Here is an 18,690-nt window from a genome sequence, read left to right as displayed (position 1 = left end):
TCTCTTCAATAATATACTACTTAACATTTTCATTTGTTAAAGTAAATGTCCTGTGAGACATGAACTGCTAGTAGTTTATAAATCCGCTGTAAAATATAGCCGACGACCGAATTTTATGTCCCCTCCCCATTAATGGCTGACTTTTATGTTTGTCGACAAACGGTGAGAGTGACAACGTGTTTAGATTATCCCTCAATTTGTTTTATTGATCCTAAACCACTGAAACGGCCTCTGTAGTCCAGTGGTTGAGTGTTCGAAGCACGGTGGGGACATATCACAAAAATCACTTTTTGATCCCTAGTTTGGTTAGGACGTTACTGATCGCCTGATTGTCCGAATGTAAGACGATCCGTGCTTCGGAAGGCACGTCAAGCAGTTGGTCCCGGTTACTACTTGCTGATGTAAGTACGTAGTCGTTATATGAGCCATGCCAGGGGCCTTTGGCGGCTCAATAGTAACCCTGACACCAGGGTTGATGAGTTTAGTAAGTACTCCTCACAACCCATACGACAGAAGAAGGAAAATCAAGTGCCTGTAATGTCCTAACCAAACTAGGGATCACTTAGGATATTTATAAGTCCCCATCAAATATTATCAGTAATATTTCATACATGGTATGGGCTGATTTTTTTTTTTGACGTGAATTGCCGCAGATAGCATTAATTACTTGGCCGGACAAATAGAGCGCTGAAGGCTCTCACCCGGTATAACGTTTAAGACAACAGACCTGAGGGTGCCCAGTTGGGCGCGAACCTCGGCTCAGTCGTCTGAGAGGAAAAATATTTCAAAGAATTAATCGATCCTAGTGGGTCGATAGCGATAAGCGCTGATTGAGGGAAATCATCAACCACGCCAGGGTCCTATGGTATTGGCAAATATATAACTGTTTCTTTCTTTCACAGGCGAGAACCCAGCAGCTATGCAGTCGTCGTCTCCCTCACACATCAGCCGCAATTTCTACAGATTACTCTTACCAACATTTGTATTCAACATCATTCTACGGTGACGACTATTGGCCTCAGCTGTAATCTAAGTGTCAATGTAAAATGTACTCTATTTATTATTAGGAACAGTTGGTTTCTACGCGGAACGAAATGTAATCAAGAGAGTAGGGAGAATTGGACAGTTTTCGTCGTTGTGCCACATTTGAGGTTATGTTTGAATGTTATGGTTGGTTTAGTTGGATTCCATTTTGGGATATTAAGTTGGTCATAATATTAAAGTTGCTTAATTAAAACCACATTCTAAATAAATAATAAAAAAGAATTTTTTTTCTGACATTTAATTAACTTCTATTTGAAACCTGAGTAGCCTAGTTACTACGTAATCTTAACCAATAATAATTTTATTACTTAATATAATAATTTAAGGTTATTAATTTATTAATTACATTTTCATTCCGCGTGAAAACGTTGTAAAAAGAAAAGCCAATTTTAAAATAATCATTAACGTAACTAAAATTAAAAATATAGATGTGGGCGATTCATAAAAAGAAATAAATCTGAAAGAAAACTAAAGTTTATTTTTAAAAATATTTAATTAATAAGTATTCCAATGTTGTCTTTAAATTTTCATTCTGTTATCATTTTTGTTATATCGTTTTGTACTTTTCATATTTAGAATATGAATTAGTCGTACAGAATTATGATTATAAAATTATAATTACAATGTTAGATAATTATAAGAAACGTCACACGTTAATAATAATTTATTTTTATGATGTCATAAACTCGTGTAAATTATGGGTACATGCTTGAAACTCCGGCTACAGGCGTATTGTTTGCACAAATTCTGAATTGCACAAGCAATCATTGTAAGTTCGTTAAGAGATGCGAAGCAAATTTGTGCAAATGGGAATTTGTGCAATTAATAATTGTGCGTGCGTGTACCCCGCGCTTATTAAGTTAGCTATTCCATTACGCGCCCGGGATATCTACGGTTTATCGATAGTATGGACGGTAAATAATCAATAACATTACATATTTAGCGTATCAACACTGTTGGTAGTTCAAAATAGTGTTGCCTAAGTATCGATAATTATAAAATCGATAGTTTTGATGTACTTACAAAAAATTTAATTCTATCTACAGGTCCAAATTAGACAAAAAGAAATATCAGATTGATTTGTAATTACCTAAATCTGGATTCTATTTGTATAGTATCCTATCGATGGGCATATCGATATTATCGACCGCTAGCAAAACTATCGATATTCTTTCTATCAGCCAACTATCGATTTACTCGTATGTAAGTAATTCAAAATTGTAATATCAGTAACAACTTAAATCCTAGCAATATTAATGTTTTCAGAAGTTTTTCCTTGATTAATAATAGTGGAGTAATAAATTTGAATTCATGTTCTGTCTTCACCCTTATACTTTTATTAATCTTTCACATAAATTATTATTTTTGTATATAATTTATTTACGAATTTAAATTAAGAATAACAAACAATAAGTACGATATTTTATCACGGTTTTTATGACATAAGTCTTAGGTTTTGTTAGTGACACCGTAACGAAAATTTTTGGGGATGATTAAGATCATGACTCTGAGTTGATATCAAATAGAATTTTAGAGATTCTCAAAATTATTTTCAGTTCCACACTTTTGCGACGGAAAATAAGAATTTGATAAGAATTCTGAATCAGAATTATTTACTCAATGTAGTTATCACAGATAAACTTGTTGAAGAACAATATAACATTTTTGAATCTACGTCATTTCGCAAGGTGTTATAGCTGAGGAGAAGAAATGACAAGAAACTACAACAGCAACACATCTTTTAAATCAATGTAGGTATCCATTACAAGTTATTAAATAACTAGGTGAACACATTGAATACCAGGCATTTTTATCATTTAGGTAATCATTAATCTTATCATAAGGTTTTTACATAAAGTAAGCTTTACATGAGCTTTAAATTTATTTTCTGACAAATTCAAAATACCGGTACAAAATCATGGTCTGAATTATTCCTCAAAGTTTTCGTTACGGTGTCTCTCATACTCTGCAGCATTGAACATTTGCGAAAACTTGCGGATAGCTTTCTGTACGGCCAAATGGAATTCTTAATGTACGAGAGAAAATTTGCTTCAAAGTTGTAGTTCCAAAACACCCCTTGTTCTCTCGTGTGGATTGTGAGGTCTATGACCGACCCCATCAACCCTGATGTCAGGATTATTGAGCCAGGTAAAGCCCTTGGTATGGCTCGTTCATCACCTACATACATTACTTCGGTAAATAGTAGCCGGGACCGATTGATCAAAGTAGATTTTTGACTAATATTTTGACTTTTGTAATGTGATTTTGTTTATGAGTCGTATCGTATAGAATTTAGTCGAAGTCGAAAAAACACAGAGCATAAAGAACTTATTATTTTTTTTAATTTAAATAGAAAATTGCTCTTAATTAACGGGTCTCCATTTATAATTTCTGTTTACAACATTTTTTTCATTTTTTTCTGTAATTTTTAATAATTATAATTAAAAAAAATGTAATTATTCGTTTACAAAAATATTAACTGGCCATCTCCTAAAGAGTCTAAGCTCTAGATGAGATCTAAAGACTTTTTTTTCAAATAAAAGTGTTACAGCTTGGCTAAACTTTTAAATATATTTTTTTAGTAGGAAAACTATTTCGCTGAGACAGGAGGTATAATAAAATGTTGAAAACGAGAGCGTAGTAATTACGGAACACATTTTAACCACCACATACCACTTCATATTTTCCTTATAAAAACCGCCGTTTGACATGGAAACTAGTTCATATTTTTTTAACCTTTTCCATGGCAACTCGGCTTTCGTATTTGCTGAGGAAATATAGGACTCGAATTACTCGACTCGAACACCCGTCGTTCCTTTAAAAGGATGGCAACACAGACGCCCAGACAAATAACATATCTTTCACAAATCGTAAACGTTAACATAACAGGCTCACGATTATATCCGAATTGGGGTAGTCAGAAGTACACCTGTTCACGCCAACGTGAACGCACCAATAACACTATTGAAAGACGGCAACCCCGAGACGTTCTTCCGTTCCCGGTCTATATTTTCTATCTGTGCTCTTTCAATTCACTCTCTCTATCTATCTCCGCGTCACGTAACGATAGACTATAACAATCGCGTACGCGCACAAAATGTAATGAAACAATCAAGTCAATAAACAATCCCCCTCAAGAAACGAAGCTTTCATTGAAGCAATCCCATCAACACCTACAACAAACAATAACCCCTCGCCGGAGCTACTGCAGCGCCGACAACACCTATCGCAAGATTGATCTAAGTATCTACCCACTCCTCACCAAATTTTCTCTTAGACCAAGTGAGGTGGTGAGCCGTATCGCCGTCTATAATGGTCGAGACAACTGTATTAGTGAAAACTGCACTTAAAATAAATTTAAACGAAGTTTGGCATCGTCGAAAAACGTGGTCAAACGTACAACTCTTTGTAATGTAATAGCACACCCCGGATCCCCATGTAAAAATGACATTCATACCTTGTGCTGCCTTGTGCATAAGTGCGAGCGAGATATATAGTCCGCGCGCTCTTTCACTTACTTCTTAGCGGTTTACAGCCATTTATAACTAAGAAAACAAAGAGGGCAGAAGTCGACGCCCAAAACAAATTGGTGCGGGCCGGATAGTTGCCGTTCTATACGTAGTACTGTTCTTTATTGGTTATAGGCAAAAGGACAATCTAGTCAAATGAGATACTTTTTACGAAACGGGAAAACGATACATTTCTATGGAATTTGTTTTTCTATAATAGTAATCACAAGTATGACGTCATCAATAAATGTGGTCAAAAGTCAAACTCTTCGTAATGTAATTCTTAATTCAAATTCATAAATTAGACAAAAATATGTATATAATTATATTTAATTATGTATTATAATGGAGGTTTATCGATAGTATGGACGGTAAATTATCAATAGCATATATATATAGACAACATCAAGCATATCGATATTGCGCGTATCGATGCTACTGCTAATTCAAACTTGCACTTGTACTCGTATCGATAGTTTTACAATCGATAGTTTGGATCTAAAAAAAATAGTAACCTAACGATAGGCCCAAATTGGACAACAACAAATATGAGATTGGTTTTTAACTACCTAAAACTGGATTCTATTTGTGAATTAGCTTGTATCATTTATCTTTGACTCTATAATTTAGCTTATTCTTAATTTAAATTCGTAAATAAGTCCTAAGGTACGATAGTTACGTTAGTATATTTGCCGCAGATGGCATGCTTGGCCAGATTTTTTTTAAATAAAAATAAAAATTGTTTAATTTCAGACAACTTAAGTCCATAGTGTAAATAAATTTTATGAGCTTTATTATTTTGTCCAAGTCATTTATCCAATTCAAAAGAGCAGATTTCAAGTCATCAAAAAACTTGCCAGTCTTGATACTGGCATCATTAGTTAGGTGTAATTAATTGCGTAGTGACAGCTGCTCGTCGCTTTTTAATTAGTCCATTATGATTGACAGGAGGCTTCTGTGGACTCTATGTGTTTAACTTTAAGTCCTAAACTAAAACACTGCTTATCCGTACGACATCGCCACTAAAGCGATCTTGTTTTGTGAATCTGAAAATTAATTTTACGTTCTAAAATTAAACATAAAAATAGGCCTGTTTCCAACTAGTCAAATCAGTTACTTTTTATTAAACGTCAAAATATGAAATTGCTTTGGAATTTGTATGAAAAGTTAGATGGAGGTCTGTGAAAAACGTGATAAAATGTCGGACTTATTATTAAATTTTTCTTGATTAAAATTTATTAATAGGTTAAATAGAAAAATGAAAATGTTTTTCGTTAGTTTTAGATCTGCTTTTATTATCAGAATTTTATAATTTATCTCGACCCCATTTTGAGTAGGTACTTTCCTTTTCGGAATTCAAAATGAAATGTTCAAAAAAACGAACGTCTAAACCATTTCAGTGTAATATTAATTCTTGGCGTTATATTTTTAAAATCTAATAAAAACGAAGCGTGTTCAGGAATATGGCAACCCTCGTCAGGTCCGGTGTAATTAAATTTTTAATCTGTGTTATTGTATGTTGTCATAGAATGTAGGTCTCAATTTTTGCCACACAATGGAAAGAGATGGGTGAATTTTTGAAAGTGCCTCTTCGCATACGAAATTTTGTTGGCACAATTCTTCAATATTTTTCAGTCATACTCAAGAACTTGAAACTGCAGGTTAGGTTGTATGACTGTGTTCTAACCCCCTAAATATTAAACTGCTTTCAAAAATTAACCCTGTTGGCATTACTTTCGGTTTTTTTTAAGATATTTTAGTATTACAATGTATTTAGTTAAAAGAATAACATTTGTAATAAACTTCATTACATTTTTGATTCTGCTAGCGATTATAGTCTTAAAAGTCTTTTTTTGAAGTCGGTTAATAAACAAATGATTGTGTAGCTAATAAAGTGTAAAATATATTATTATTTATTGAATCATTTAAAATTCACAAAAAGCAATCAAATATGTTATATTTATAAAATAATAACATTAATTTCTGAAATGTGGTTTATAAAAACCCTAGCTAGACTGTATGTGGGCAGGATGATAAAAAATGGATAACCTTTTTTTGAGATTTGCCGCAGATGGCATTAACTTCTTGACCGGACAAATAGATTACCGCATTGTCGCTTAATAGAGACAAAACCAGGTAAGCGCCTTGTTACCAAAACGAATGTGATTTTTGTTAACAAAACCTTGCAATAAACAAGCTAATTTCAAATTTTTACCCATATTAAAATTATTTGAAATTATATTTTTGTTGAAGTATATCAACTTAGAATTTGATTTATTTTTCAAAAAGGCGCTTCCGTGGTTTTTGGTATCAAGCAACAGTGTTGCAACTATCATTATCCGCAGCCTCTCCTCAATTATTTCTTCGCTAACTAAACATTCTCTCTCTCTTTATTTAACAGCTGCGCTCTTGTCGGTGGAGTAATCGCCATTCCTCTCTTCTTCTCGCCAAAACCTTCACCTCCCGATACGACACGGCCTGTACCTTTTCTTTTATTTGTGTCTTAAACGTTCTCCTAGGTAACTAAATATTATAAAACTATAATATTTTATTTATTATTTTCACACGTTCTAGAAAATACTCAAGTTTTATTTTATCTGTAAATTGAAAAACTTTGTTAATCTACAGCATGTTTAGAAACTATAATTACTTTTATAAGTACTTATATATCGCGCAAAATAATAATTTTCTAGATTATCAAACTTTTTTTTTATGTAACTTACTTAATAAAAATAATGTTGTAGGTAAAATAACATTTTAATTTATTTTAGTGTACAAAATTTACATTTAGTGACTATCCACAGCACGATAAGAAATGAATAAATCTAGGTAGTTAGTATAAAAATAATCCTTTTGCCAAATTTTTTTAATCGGCAAATCGACACTGTTTTTTATTTTTGACACTTTTACTTGGTTTTGACGTAATTTTTATAATTGTACACTTACATAATGTCGTGGCATCTTTGAATGAGATAACACCAGAAACAATATAGATGGCGGTGTACAGCTTTAACGTGATAATAACCAATTTTCTCATTACTCGGGTACATATTTCAAATGCAATGTAATGGCAAACGCATATTATACAAAAATAATTGTTGCTTGGTAATCGGAATATATTTTGTGTAGAATTATGGTACTACCTATATTGCTTCTCTTTGTTTTGATCAGAATAATAATGCGTGGAAGATGTATTTTTTCCTGGGTGTATTAAATAAAAAAGGTCATCATTTATACCCAAAAACAAAGATAAAAGATGCATATGTCTGTTATCCATGAAATTAGAAGGTTAATCGAAGGAAAATCTGTACAGCGCTATCTATATTGTTTTTGAGGAACAAAGCTTGGAAAGTTCCTCATTGTCTATCACGATAGAAAGACACAGTCAGCTTTCTGTTAGATCGATTAGAATTGCCATTAATACTTAAAATTACTTACTATAATAATACTATTCTTACTATTATTATAGTAAGTAATTATATATACTTACATATTATTATAATAATATATATTGTTATTGTATTAATATATTACATATTATTATAATAATATATAAAGTAAACTGTTTTGTTTTAAAATATTTATTATAATATAATATTATATTATATTATAAATATATAAGTTTGTCATTCCAGTGAAACGTCGCTATAAAATAAACATTAATGTAAATAAAAATTAGATTGTATGTGATAAACAAAGCTCATGAATGTAATTGTTAATATGTGTAAATATTACGTGTTAAGTCAAACCACATATAAATATAAAATAACTGTTCATTTTTATATTTGTTTTATTTATTTAAAATTCCACAAAACATTTTTATAAATTTAAAAATCAATTTCTAGTGCATTTAGTAAAATACTTTATTAAATAATATATTCGTAATATTTAAAAAAAAAACTTACGTAAACTACGGGGTGTAAGAGACGTCGTAACAAATAGGTACTGAGTGGGATAATTCAGATCATTATTAGTGCCACTAACACCGTGAACACAGCCTATAATCTATGTTACCTACTGAATAAAGATATTTTTGAATTTTGATTTTTTTTTTGATATAAACTAATATAAACATCCCAAGAGAAGCCGTCGTCAAGAGAAATGTGTCAGGATCGAAGCGACTGGAATTCCACAAATGGAAATAGGTATGAGTTTATGTATGTATATATGAAAACGTTCCAGTGCTCGGAAAATAAATATAGAGAAAGAGAGAGCTGGAGAATATTTATTCATGAACTTGTGACACATTACATACAGAGCATAAAAATTTAATTATTTTTCTTTATGCAAATAACTTTACATCATCATCAATTTAAGAGCCACGCTCTTGTCGGTATAGCATTTTCCATCCCAGTCTATCAAAAGCCAATTCCTTGACTTCCCTATAAGACACGACGTTAACCTTTTCTTTAATCTGTTCCATGTAAGCTCTTCTTGGTCTTCCCCTTCCTCTCTTTCCTTCTAGCTTTCCTTCTATGATGTTTTTAATGAATTAGTCGTGTCTTATTAGGTGTCCAATCATCAATAACTTTACATAGAAACATAATTGAAAAAGAAAATTCATTACCCGTCCCTTTCCTTCTCGGCGGATAAGAAAATGACAGGTGCTTATAACTTACAATAAAATTAGGACGTACTTATCTGCATCTATTCGTATCACTCCAGGTGAGAGCCTTCAGCGCTCCCCATTTGGCCGGCCAAGTAGTTAATGCCATCTGCGGCAAATCTACAATAAGTCACGTCAAAAAAAACTCGTATCACGTTAAATTAACAGAAAGCTCGGTGAGGTGTGGGCACTTAGTTCATTTTGCGATGGATGTAACTCTACTTACCCCAAGTGGGATACAGTCCTAAAGGCCCCGATTCCTGCAGATAAAACTTTGCACTTAAAATAATAATTTATAGAACAGAAGCCTATTTCTCTTAAATCGGAATGTTGCAAAAGTACAGTGCGCGGCGTCGTTTGCAAAGTATTCAGGATTTATTACTTTCGTCGTTGGAGTAATTTATATAGGCTCCACCCTGAAAGTATTCATCTAAACGAAATAGGAGCCTACCTACCCCTTAGCACACCCCGGACATTCCATACATTTTCATTATTCCTATCGTGTGCCCCGCCCATAAAATACGACTTAACCGACTACGACTAGAATAAGACTTTTGTTACTAACAATTGCTATTGGAAAACACCCGAAATATTTTTTTTATATAATCTGTTATATACAAGTTTATGTAATTAGGATAAAAACTAGAAGCTCAAATGTAGGTGGCAGCACTGTTGAGAATTTTGACAGTTATATATAGAATAAAATAGAAATTCAATAGAATAAAATAAAGTGGAAATTCGTGATAAATTAAAAGATTTTCTAAGTTTTCTTCTTTCCGATCTTTAGGGAATAAATATAACACAATGATTTCGCCCTTTCCAGTTAAACGCGTGGACTATGACACAGAGAGACAGAGAGAGATTGGAAGCGTTTGAGATGTGGTGTTGGCGAAGGATGGAGGGTATAAGCTGGACTGAAATGGTGTCAAATGAAAAAGTGCTGAGAAGAGTTGAAGAAAAGAGAACCATATTGAAGACTATAGAGAACCGGAGAGGAAATATGATTGGCCACCTGATACGACACGATTCATTTATAACAAACATTATAGAAGGAAAAATTGAAGGGAAGAGAGGAAGGGGTAGACCTAGGATAACATTTATGAAACAAATAAAAGAGAAGGTGCAGGTCGTGTCGTATCGGGAGGTGAAGGTTTTGGCGGGAAGAAGAGAGGAATGGCGGTTAGTCCACCGACAAGAGCGCAGCTTTTAAATAGAGAGAGAGAGAGTTAAACGCTGCGCAAAGGGTTATACTGTCAAAATATAACCTAAACAAATGTTTGTTTACACACATAGTATAGGGAACTGTCAAAATTTAACAACACTCAACAAAGCGACACGGTGCGAGCAAAAGGCCGCTGTTTTCGTCGTAATCATCATCTCCCTAGATCCCGTTTCGCACAGTATCCGCTTAACTAAACTGATCAGCCGTTTTTTTTTAAAAAAAAAAAGAAGCGAATGCCGGTCTTACCTTCCAACACGCGAACGGAAAACTAGTCCAATAAAGCTTAAGTTACATAAGTACGTCTGATATACATTTCTCGGGAAATATCGGGAGTCTCATATCCCCATTTAAACGCGGTAAGAACCCGTTATTATGTGCTTTAATTTCTCGGGAAGGTGGATTTCCTCACGATGTTTCCCTTCACTGCTGAGCCCGTGATAATCATTTACGATCGAAGCAAGAATTCGGAAGCAAATTCGAAAGTCAGCTTTTTAGGACCGTGTCGGGCATTCGAAACTGCGACCTCTTAATAAGAGTCAAGCGTTCGAACAAGTTAGTATAATTGTAATAACAAACAAATTGACAAATTGAGATTGATTTGTGACAAATTGTATAAATTAATAATATGTGTATTGTAATAATACTTACTTGTTATATAACACGCAATAACACAGCACCTGCGGAATGTATTAAATATGGCACATCTGGAACGACAAGGTAATATTATTGGTGAAGAAAATATTGTTAGAATAACGGAAATACTTTCTCTTATAAGCTAGTCATGCAGTGTATTAATATTTTCTGGTGAGAATACGAACATATTGGATCATTCCTAATACGAATAGTCTCCCTGTTGGCAACATCTACCCAATTATATTTTTTTACTTTTTGATGCATAAAATGGCAATACTTTTTCTCTCTTCTTCTACTGCGACCAACTGTAAGAAACGTATATTTTTTTTGTGCCTAATCACTACATAGTATAAATCAAAGTCGCTTTTTCTGTCCCTATATCCCTATGTACGCTTAACTCTGTTGGCGATTATAAGCGTGATTTTTATTAACTTTTAATTGAAAATGTGTCTTTGAGCACCTTTAACAACGTTAGAAAGTAGCAGCTACATTATTTGAGAATGTCAAATTTTCCTTTAAATCTGTCTGTCTTGCAATCTTTGAGGGCTAATTACTTAGTTTTTTGCCCGTATTAAGGGTACTTTTTTGAATGTTTCTAAAAGCCTATTAAATGGAGCAGTTTTTAGAAATACTTTCAGGGTCCATGACAATTTCATGTGTTTATTATTCTTCGGCGAAGTTTTGACAACTGTAACAATTTTGGTCGAATTCTCACTTTGACTTCCGATAACTTTTTTTTTATCTTTGATTTCACTTTGATTTATCTTTGATTGAGCGGTACACAGACTTAGGCATAGTTGTGAAGTAAAATAAAATAATTATTAAGAAAGGGATAGCGACAAAATGATTATTTCTGAAGTAAGGTAGAAAATCTAGAAAAAGGTACAAAATGGGTCATATCTCCTAAACCGTAAATAATTGCTGAACATACATGGGGGTGTTTCTGGTAGCTAATGAGCCCCTCTTTCTAATTTTTCATTTTGAACCTGAACTTCTGGGCCACCCTGTATATCACACCGTTGTGGTGGAGCGGCAACTCCGTCAGTTGGAACAAAACAAAATAAAATTTTATCAAGGTCTGGCATTATTTTACCTTTCAAAAGCTTTACAGGGATCCCTCGAAAAACCTCTTTTCTTTTTAAATCAATTTGGGTTTGTTTACATCGTCGCTAGTGTAAACGATTTTATTATTTTAACAATAACAGTGCTTAATTGAACTTTGTTCGGTTTGATTTTTTTAAAGGAAAGATAGAATAAGTTGTTAGGTTGTGCCTTTTGTCTCTCATATTGTCATATTGTGTTTTCTTGCTATCATGTGTACAAGAAATTATTAATAAATAAAAAAAAAAACTAAAAAAGAAGGAAAAAAAGAGAAAGCAAGATGCATCGACTGCCAGATTTCCTTTTATCTTGTTCTATCGTGTCAGTTTTGATGTAAATCCTGCAGGGATATAATATTATGCAACGTGATAAAATTATCGATCCATTCAATAAATTTTGTCGCAATTGATAACTTTGTTTTTCCTTTGTTTTTCGTTTGTTTTTATTTTGTTTTTCTAACATGCATGGCACGTGATTTTGATAGAACGACATGATTTATTTGGGTTCACATCTCGTCTCCACTTTCGCATTCTTCCGCGGCTTGGCGGGGGTGAGGTAAACCTAGCTCCGCTCCCCGCGTGCTTGTTGCCGTATCAAACCATCGAAGAAATTTCAATTATAAGCTCTCAAACGACACCCTGAGGTTCGCGGTCAACTGGGCACCCTCAGGGCGGTTGTCTTTTTGTACCGGGTGAGAGCCCTCAGCCTACAGTGTGTCACGTCATGAAATAAATAAAAATAATAATTACTACGGAAGCGGGGCGGCCCAAAGAGACCTGGGGCCTGTTTAATAAAACTTCAATTGCAAATTAAAATGACAATTTGATGTACATTGCGGAGTGTGTGATGACGAATATTTTGCAGTTTCATATTAGCTACGTAATGAACACCAAATTGTCGTTGCAATTTACAATAGTATGTTTTATTAAACAGGCCCCTGGCGACGTTCGATTGACCGAGAGTTAAAAAAAAAAAAACATTATCAATCGGGCTTAGCACTGTAAGCTCACGACTCTTTCTCGCCGCGACATAGATCATCTGTCTCTTTCTGTGCGGTACTGTGAGACAGTGACGAGTGACGTATGTCGAGGTATAACGTTCGTTATATAAAAATTGACGATTCAAAGTGTAACTATGTTACCTACTGAATAAAGATATTTTTGAATTTGAATTTGAGGCGAGAAAGAGTCGCGCGCTTACGGTGCTAAGCCCGTATAGTGTTATCTTTTAAAAAGGCGCTTTCGCGGTTTTTCGTACCAGCCGACGGTAGGTAGGTATGTGATTATCGAAAGGCATTTTCAGCGGCACTCACTGATTATTAAGGCGGCTCCACACGCAGTGAAATCGCTGAGTCGATAGATTACCCTCTAATCGCGATCTTGTTTGACTATTAAACATCACTCGAAACGTACTAGCGTCTCGTTCATCAATCGTGAAATGTGTGCGTAATAGGTGGAACGTTAGCTTTCCTTTGAACTGCGGTCTGGCGAGGTATAATCATGCTAAATAATTGTAGAACTTTGCTTGACTATCCAGCTAAATTGAATCGTAATTTGAACCGTTTCAGAAATGTATTGAAATTCATTCAAAGTTTTTTTTTTTAATAATAATAATGCAGAATTCAACAGAAAACGGAGCTCGGTGGCGCAGCGGTTATCGCGCTCGGTCTGCGATTGTTGAAGTTAAGCAACTTTGGCAAAGTCATAGGATGGGTGACCACAAAAAAAAAGATTTCATCTTGAGCTCCTCCGTGCTTCGGAAGGCACGCTAAGCCGTTGGTCCCGGCTGCATTAGCAGTCGTTTATAACCACCAATCCGCACTGGGCCCGCGTGATGGTTTAAGGCCCGATCTCCCTATCCATCCATAGGGAAGGCCCGTGCCCCAGCAGTGGGGACGTTAATGGGCTGATGATGATGATGAATGCAGAATAATTAGGCAGAGGCAGACCCAGTAAGCGATGGAGAAACGACCTGGACGTGTTTCAGACGGATTAGAGAGATCGCTCAGGACGGGCAGAAATTGCAGAAGCTGCAGTAATTATAGGCGGATGAGACGTTCGTTATGTAAACATTGGCCCCGATTCCTGCAGACACCGCCTAATTTTATTTTAAGTTATATCCGTCATTTTCATATCCGTCGAAAAGGAAAGGGACGGATGATTCACAGCTCTTAATTTTAGGAAGAATGAGTAAATGAATGAATAACCCGGGCGAATCAAAAGGTACGTCGCTGGTATGCAATCCGTTTGACGTGCTGTCTACTGAACTGTGTCGGGTTATTGACTGATGTAAAATTTTTAGACGGTTGGTTTAGATTTGTGCTTAAAATTGACGTGTGTTCCATAAATTTTATGCTTGTCGATTACCCGTCCCTTTCGTTTTCGGCGGATAAGAAAATGACAGATATAACTTAAAATAAAATTAGATGGTATTTACAGGAATTAGCACCATTGACGATTCAGAGTGTAACTATGTTACCTACTGAATAAAGATACTTTTGAATTTGAATTAAATTTGAGAGCGAGCCTAACGCTAAACTGACACAAATCGTGGAAACCACGTGCTCAAGTCTCTGTTTTTATATGAGAACTGTCACATTGACATGATCTTGAGGGCAGTCTCGCAGCTGAGATTAGTTTATTAATAGGTACCACCTTTAGTATCCAAAGATAAACTCAAACTCATGTAGTCGAATTCAGTGGTTTAGAGCCGGGATTCGAACCCATTACTTTACGATGTAAGTCACAAAACAACTAAATACTAACTAAATAGAAGGACGTCGATGAGGAAGACCACGGCGGAACTAATGAAAGTTGTGTCGTATCAGTTGTGACGTAAGTCTCTGTGAATGCATATTAAAAGTTCTCAACCAACAAGACTGACTCCTATAAATAGTGGTTTAGAGCCGGGATTCAAACCTGTTACATTTTCTTTAAGTAAGATGGGTTTGCTCTTGATTTCGTTTTGACATTACGATTATTATTATTATTGCGTATGGCAGACAAATATCCTGCTTGGATCAAATATCCAGCTTAAGCTCCCTTAACCAAGTCTCTGCTGCATCCGTCACACAATGCAGCTCGGCTATACCACCTGGGAACCGGTGCAGAGGGTACTCGTTCACTATGTGAGATATGGTTTGGTCCGGGTGACCACATTCACAGTATGGTGACTCCTTTAAGCCCCATCTACACAGGTGATGGTTTGACTTTCCATAGTCGGTCCTACACCGGTTCAGTCGTGTCCAGATTTTTCGCTTGGAGTCAAAGCCAGGGACCCTCCGCGAGGGATCCTGAATAAGGTCCGAATTTGTGCCGTCGAACATGTTCCACTCCAGCCTCCACGTATCTTCCACACTGAATTGACTTTTTATGCGCTCGTCATTCCAGATCGGTGACCTTGATGGAAGGCGTGCGTGACATTACGATGTACCTAAGTCACGCATTCACTAAAATAACTGTCCACGGGAAGGACGCAAAACCTCAAGCGGTTTTTTCTCAAACATGTAAAGAGGGCAAAATAGTTGAAAGCATTCTATCTCTCCATGTTTTTTTAACGCTCCTTGCCGGGTCTGCATGACAACCGCGCCGCGCGCGGCCCGATTTATACTGAGCGCTTCGATCAATAGCCGATTGACGTCCATCTACGTAGATAGCATCGTTTATTGGTCCAAGCCCTCGATATAATTCGCACCGCGCGCGGCGCGGTTGTCATGCAGACCCGGCAGTTCAGCATAGAGAAGTTCAGATAAACAAAATGGCGGACAAGGCGCTCCATAATATACATTTTTGACTTAGTTTTGAACAAGGAACAATGAGAACAATCACTACGAATACAGCTGAACACAAAGCTAACATCCGATTCTATCCCTAGAGTTCCAACAAAACTTAGAACTAAGAAAAATTGAATTTCATTTGTTGATGTTCTCTGTACGTTTATCGGCACTACGGGAATTTTAAAAACAAACAAATAACAAAAGAGCGAGATAAGAATTTAAACAGAAGAACAACGAGTCATTACGGGGTCCAAATGTTCAGTTGGGGATATAAAGTTTAAAACTTCTGTGAACATAATCGGGTGAGAGCCTTCAGCGCTCCCCATTTGTCCGGCCACGGGTGAGAGCCTTCAGCGCTCCCCATTTGTCCGGCCAAGTAGTTAATGCCATCTGCGGCAAATCTACAATAAGTCACGTCAAAAAAAAAAAAAAAAAAAAAAAAAAAAAAAAAAAAAAAAAAAAAAATGTGAACATAATAGGGGTCCAATTGGGTTGAAGTCGCTAAAGTTAGTGTCACTCACAGACAGACAAAATAAAGACCAGTAGGGACCTATCTACCTAACCTTATATGGTTCATTCATCATAATATCCATCTTAGGACTTCGCTGGTATTCATTAAATGTGGCTATAAATAGTCCTCTCGTCAAGTACCTACTTACTTGTTGCTCTGTCCACCCTATTGGGTATTATGGGTGGGAGTTCGGTGTGTAAGTTTGCAATCTAAGAAGAGAATTCCACCAAGAAAGCAAGTCTTTCAGCCAACCGTCTTGGTATAATAAAAAGAACAAAATTATTATTTTGAAACAAAATTATTATCCAAAAGCATTTTTGGCGTAGATCCATAGCAAATGGATTTCTATGTTATTGGAAAAGCAAATCGCAGAACATTTTTCTCTATAATATTGTTATTCCATTCTGACTCACTCGAATTATCTACAAAGAAACATTTTGATTGAAACACACTAATTTAATTGAAGAGAATAAACTAAATACATGGCTTAAAATCATTGAATCCAAACCAAAAACTTAAAAAAAAAACTGAGGCTGTCATATAGACAGTTCTGTTATTTTTGTTTTGATTTTTTTCTCACGGTTTATTGGCGATAATTTAAGTTTTTAAAATGGAAGATTATGAGGAATTCTACAAAACAATCTGTCGAGTGTGTTTGTCGCAAGGAAACAGTGAAAATATGGTGGATTTGACTGATACGGCATCTGACGACGGACTAAGTTGTTATGGCAAATCGGTGATAACTTTTGCAAATATTCGCTTAAAAAACGACTCTTTACCTAATAAAATGTGTCAAGACTGTTTATTTTTACTTAAACAAGCAATCGTATTTAAGAAAATATGTGAAAAGAGCGACGAAAAACTTACAAAAATGGTGCGAAAATTCGACAGTTCTGACGTGGAGTTCAAAGAAAAAGTATCTCAGTTTGTTCTATTTTCTCAATATTTTCCTGATGGATTTACATTAGAAACTTCTAAGAAAAATAAAGTCAAGTTATCTTTGAATAAGACCAATGAAAAACCTGTAAAACAAGTTGAAACTAATACTGTTGCTGAGGTAGAATTTCCAAATAACGATTTCGATGATTTTCTCTCAAATGACTATCAAGAAGAATCAAATTCGATTGAAATTCCTGAAAATGATGACTTAGATGTTGATGATATCTTAAACAGAATAGAAAAAATAGTAGAAATGAAGCCGGAGAGCCTAAATAATTACAGAAAAAAATACAAGCAAAATAAAGTAAAACAAAAGTATAAACATAGCAAACAAAAGACAAAACAAAAGGTTCGTCAGAAAGTTGAAAAGGATATACAGTGTAAGATTTGCAATAAGGTATTGGCTAACTTATACACATACAATAGTCATATGCTACGTCATACAGGCTGCAGATATGTTTGTGAACACTGTGCTAAAAAATATGTGACTTACGCTGAGTTACAATACCATTTAGCTTCCTCCCACGATATCGGTCCCCATCATATTTGCAAAGAATGCGGTTTCAAAGCACCTAGGAAATTCGACCTAGTCGAACACATAAGATTACACACTGGAGAACGCCCCTTTGCTTGTGACAAATGCGGGCTAACGTTCCGAAGACGGTTTGTGTGGAAAAAACATGCGTTATACCATATGGAAAAAACAGTTCAATGTCCTAGATGCCCGAGAAAGTTTTACCAGAGAAGTGAAATGTTAGCCCATGCAAATAATGTGCATGAGAGAGTGTATGTCTATGCTTGTAATGAATGTGACGTCACATATGCAAGACCAGCTACGGTGAGACGGCATTTGATAGAAAAACATGGTGTTGCCAGGGAAATGCAAGGCAGAATAACTAGGATTAATTTAGCCAAATCTTCAATAAGATAATGTATTTATATTGTACAATTTAATGATTATTGCATGCTATATTTTTATATTGCATATTATTTCTGATGTAATAATAATAAAATTGTTTTCCTGAAATTAATAAAATGTTACAACTACAATTATTTTTAAATAGGTAATCAGCTTAATCTTTTATTTATTTTTAATATTAAATTTGATGTAATAGATTTTTTAGTTACATATGTATGGATATTTTTAATAACCTACTTATTCTAATTTCTTATTTTATTGTAAATAAATATAAATAATAGTTTTGTTACCAAATTACATTGATAAACTAATAACTAGTTACATTAAATTAATTTAATGAATTTTTAATTGTTATTATTTATTAATGCAAAACTATTTGATAAATATTTTAAACTTCATGTAATAAATAATAATAAATAAATCGACTTAAA

At 34.7% G+C, this 18,690-nt stretch overlaps 2 protein-coding genes across 2 annotated transcripts in view; both read left to right on the top strand.

Annotated features, from left to right (window-relative positions):
- Window positions 1–1,107, top strand: part of LOC126377397 (uncharacterized) — a 131,024-nt gene extending 129,917 nt beyond the window's left edge. The window contains exon 8 of the mRNA XM_050025131.1: window positions 903–1,107. Within this exon, the coding sequence (XP_049881088.1) occupies window positions 903–1,006 (104 nt within the window). The 3' untranslated portion in view covers window positions 1,007–1,107. The remainder of the gene's footprint in view (window positions 1–902) is intronic.
- A 15,835-nt stretch (window positions 1,108–16,942) lies between these two features.
- LOC126377365 (zinc finger protein 480-like) lies at window positions 16,943–18,396 on the top strand. The gene has a single exon (XM_050025090.1). The coding sequence runs from the start codon at window positions 17,012–17,014 to the stop codon at window positions 18,269–18,271; it is 1,260 nt and encodes a 419-aa protein (XP_049881047.1). The 5' UTR covers window positions 16,943–17,011; the 3' UTR covers window positions 18,272–18,396.
- The last annotated feature ends 294 nt before the right edge of the window (window positions 18,397–18,690 follow it).

This window comes from Pectinophora gossypiella, chromosome 23, assembly GCF_024362695.1.
Source record: "Pectinophora gossypiella chromosome 23, ilPecGoss1.1, whole genome shotgun sequence".
NCBI classification, from domain to species: Eukaryota; Metazoa; Arthropoda; class Insecta; order Lepidoptera; family Gelechiidae; genus Pectinophora; species Pectinophora gossypiella.
This window is presented reverse-complemented; position numbering and strand designations above follow the sequence as displayed.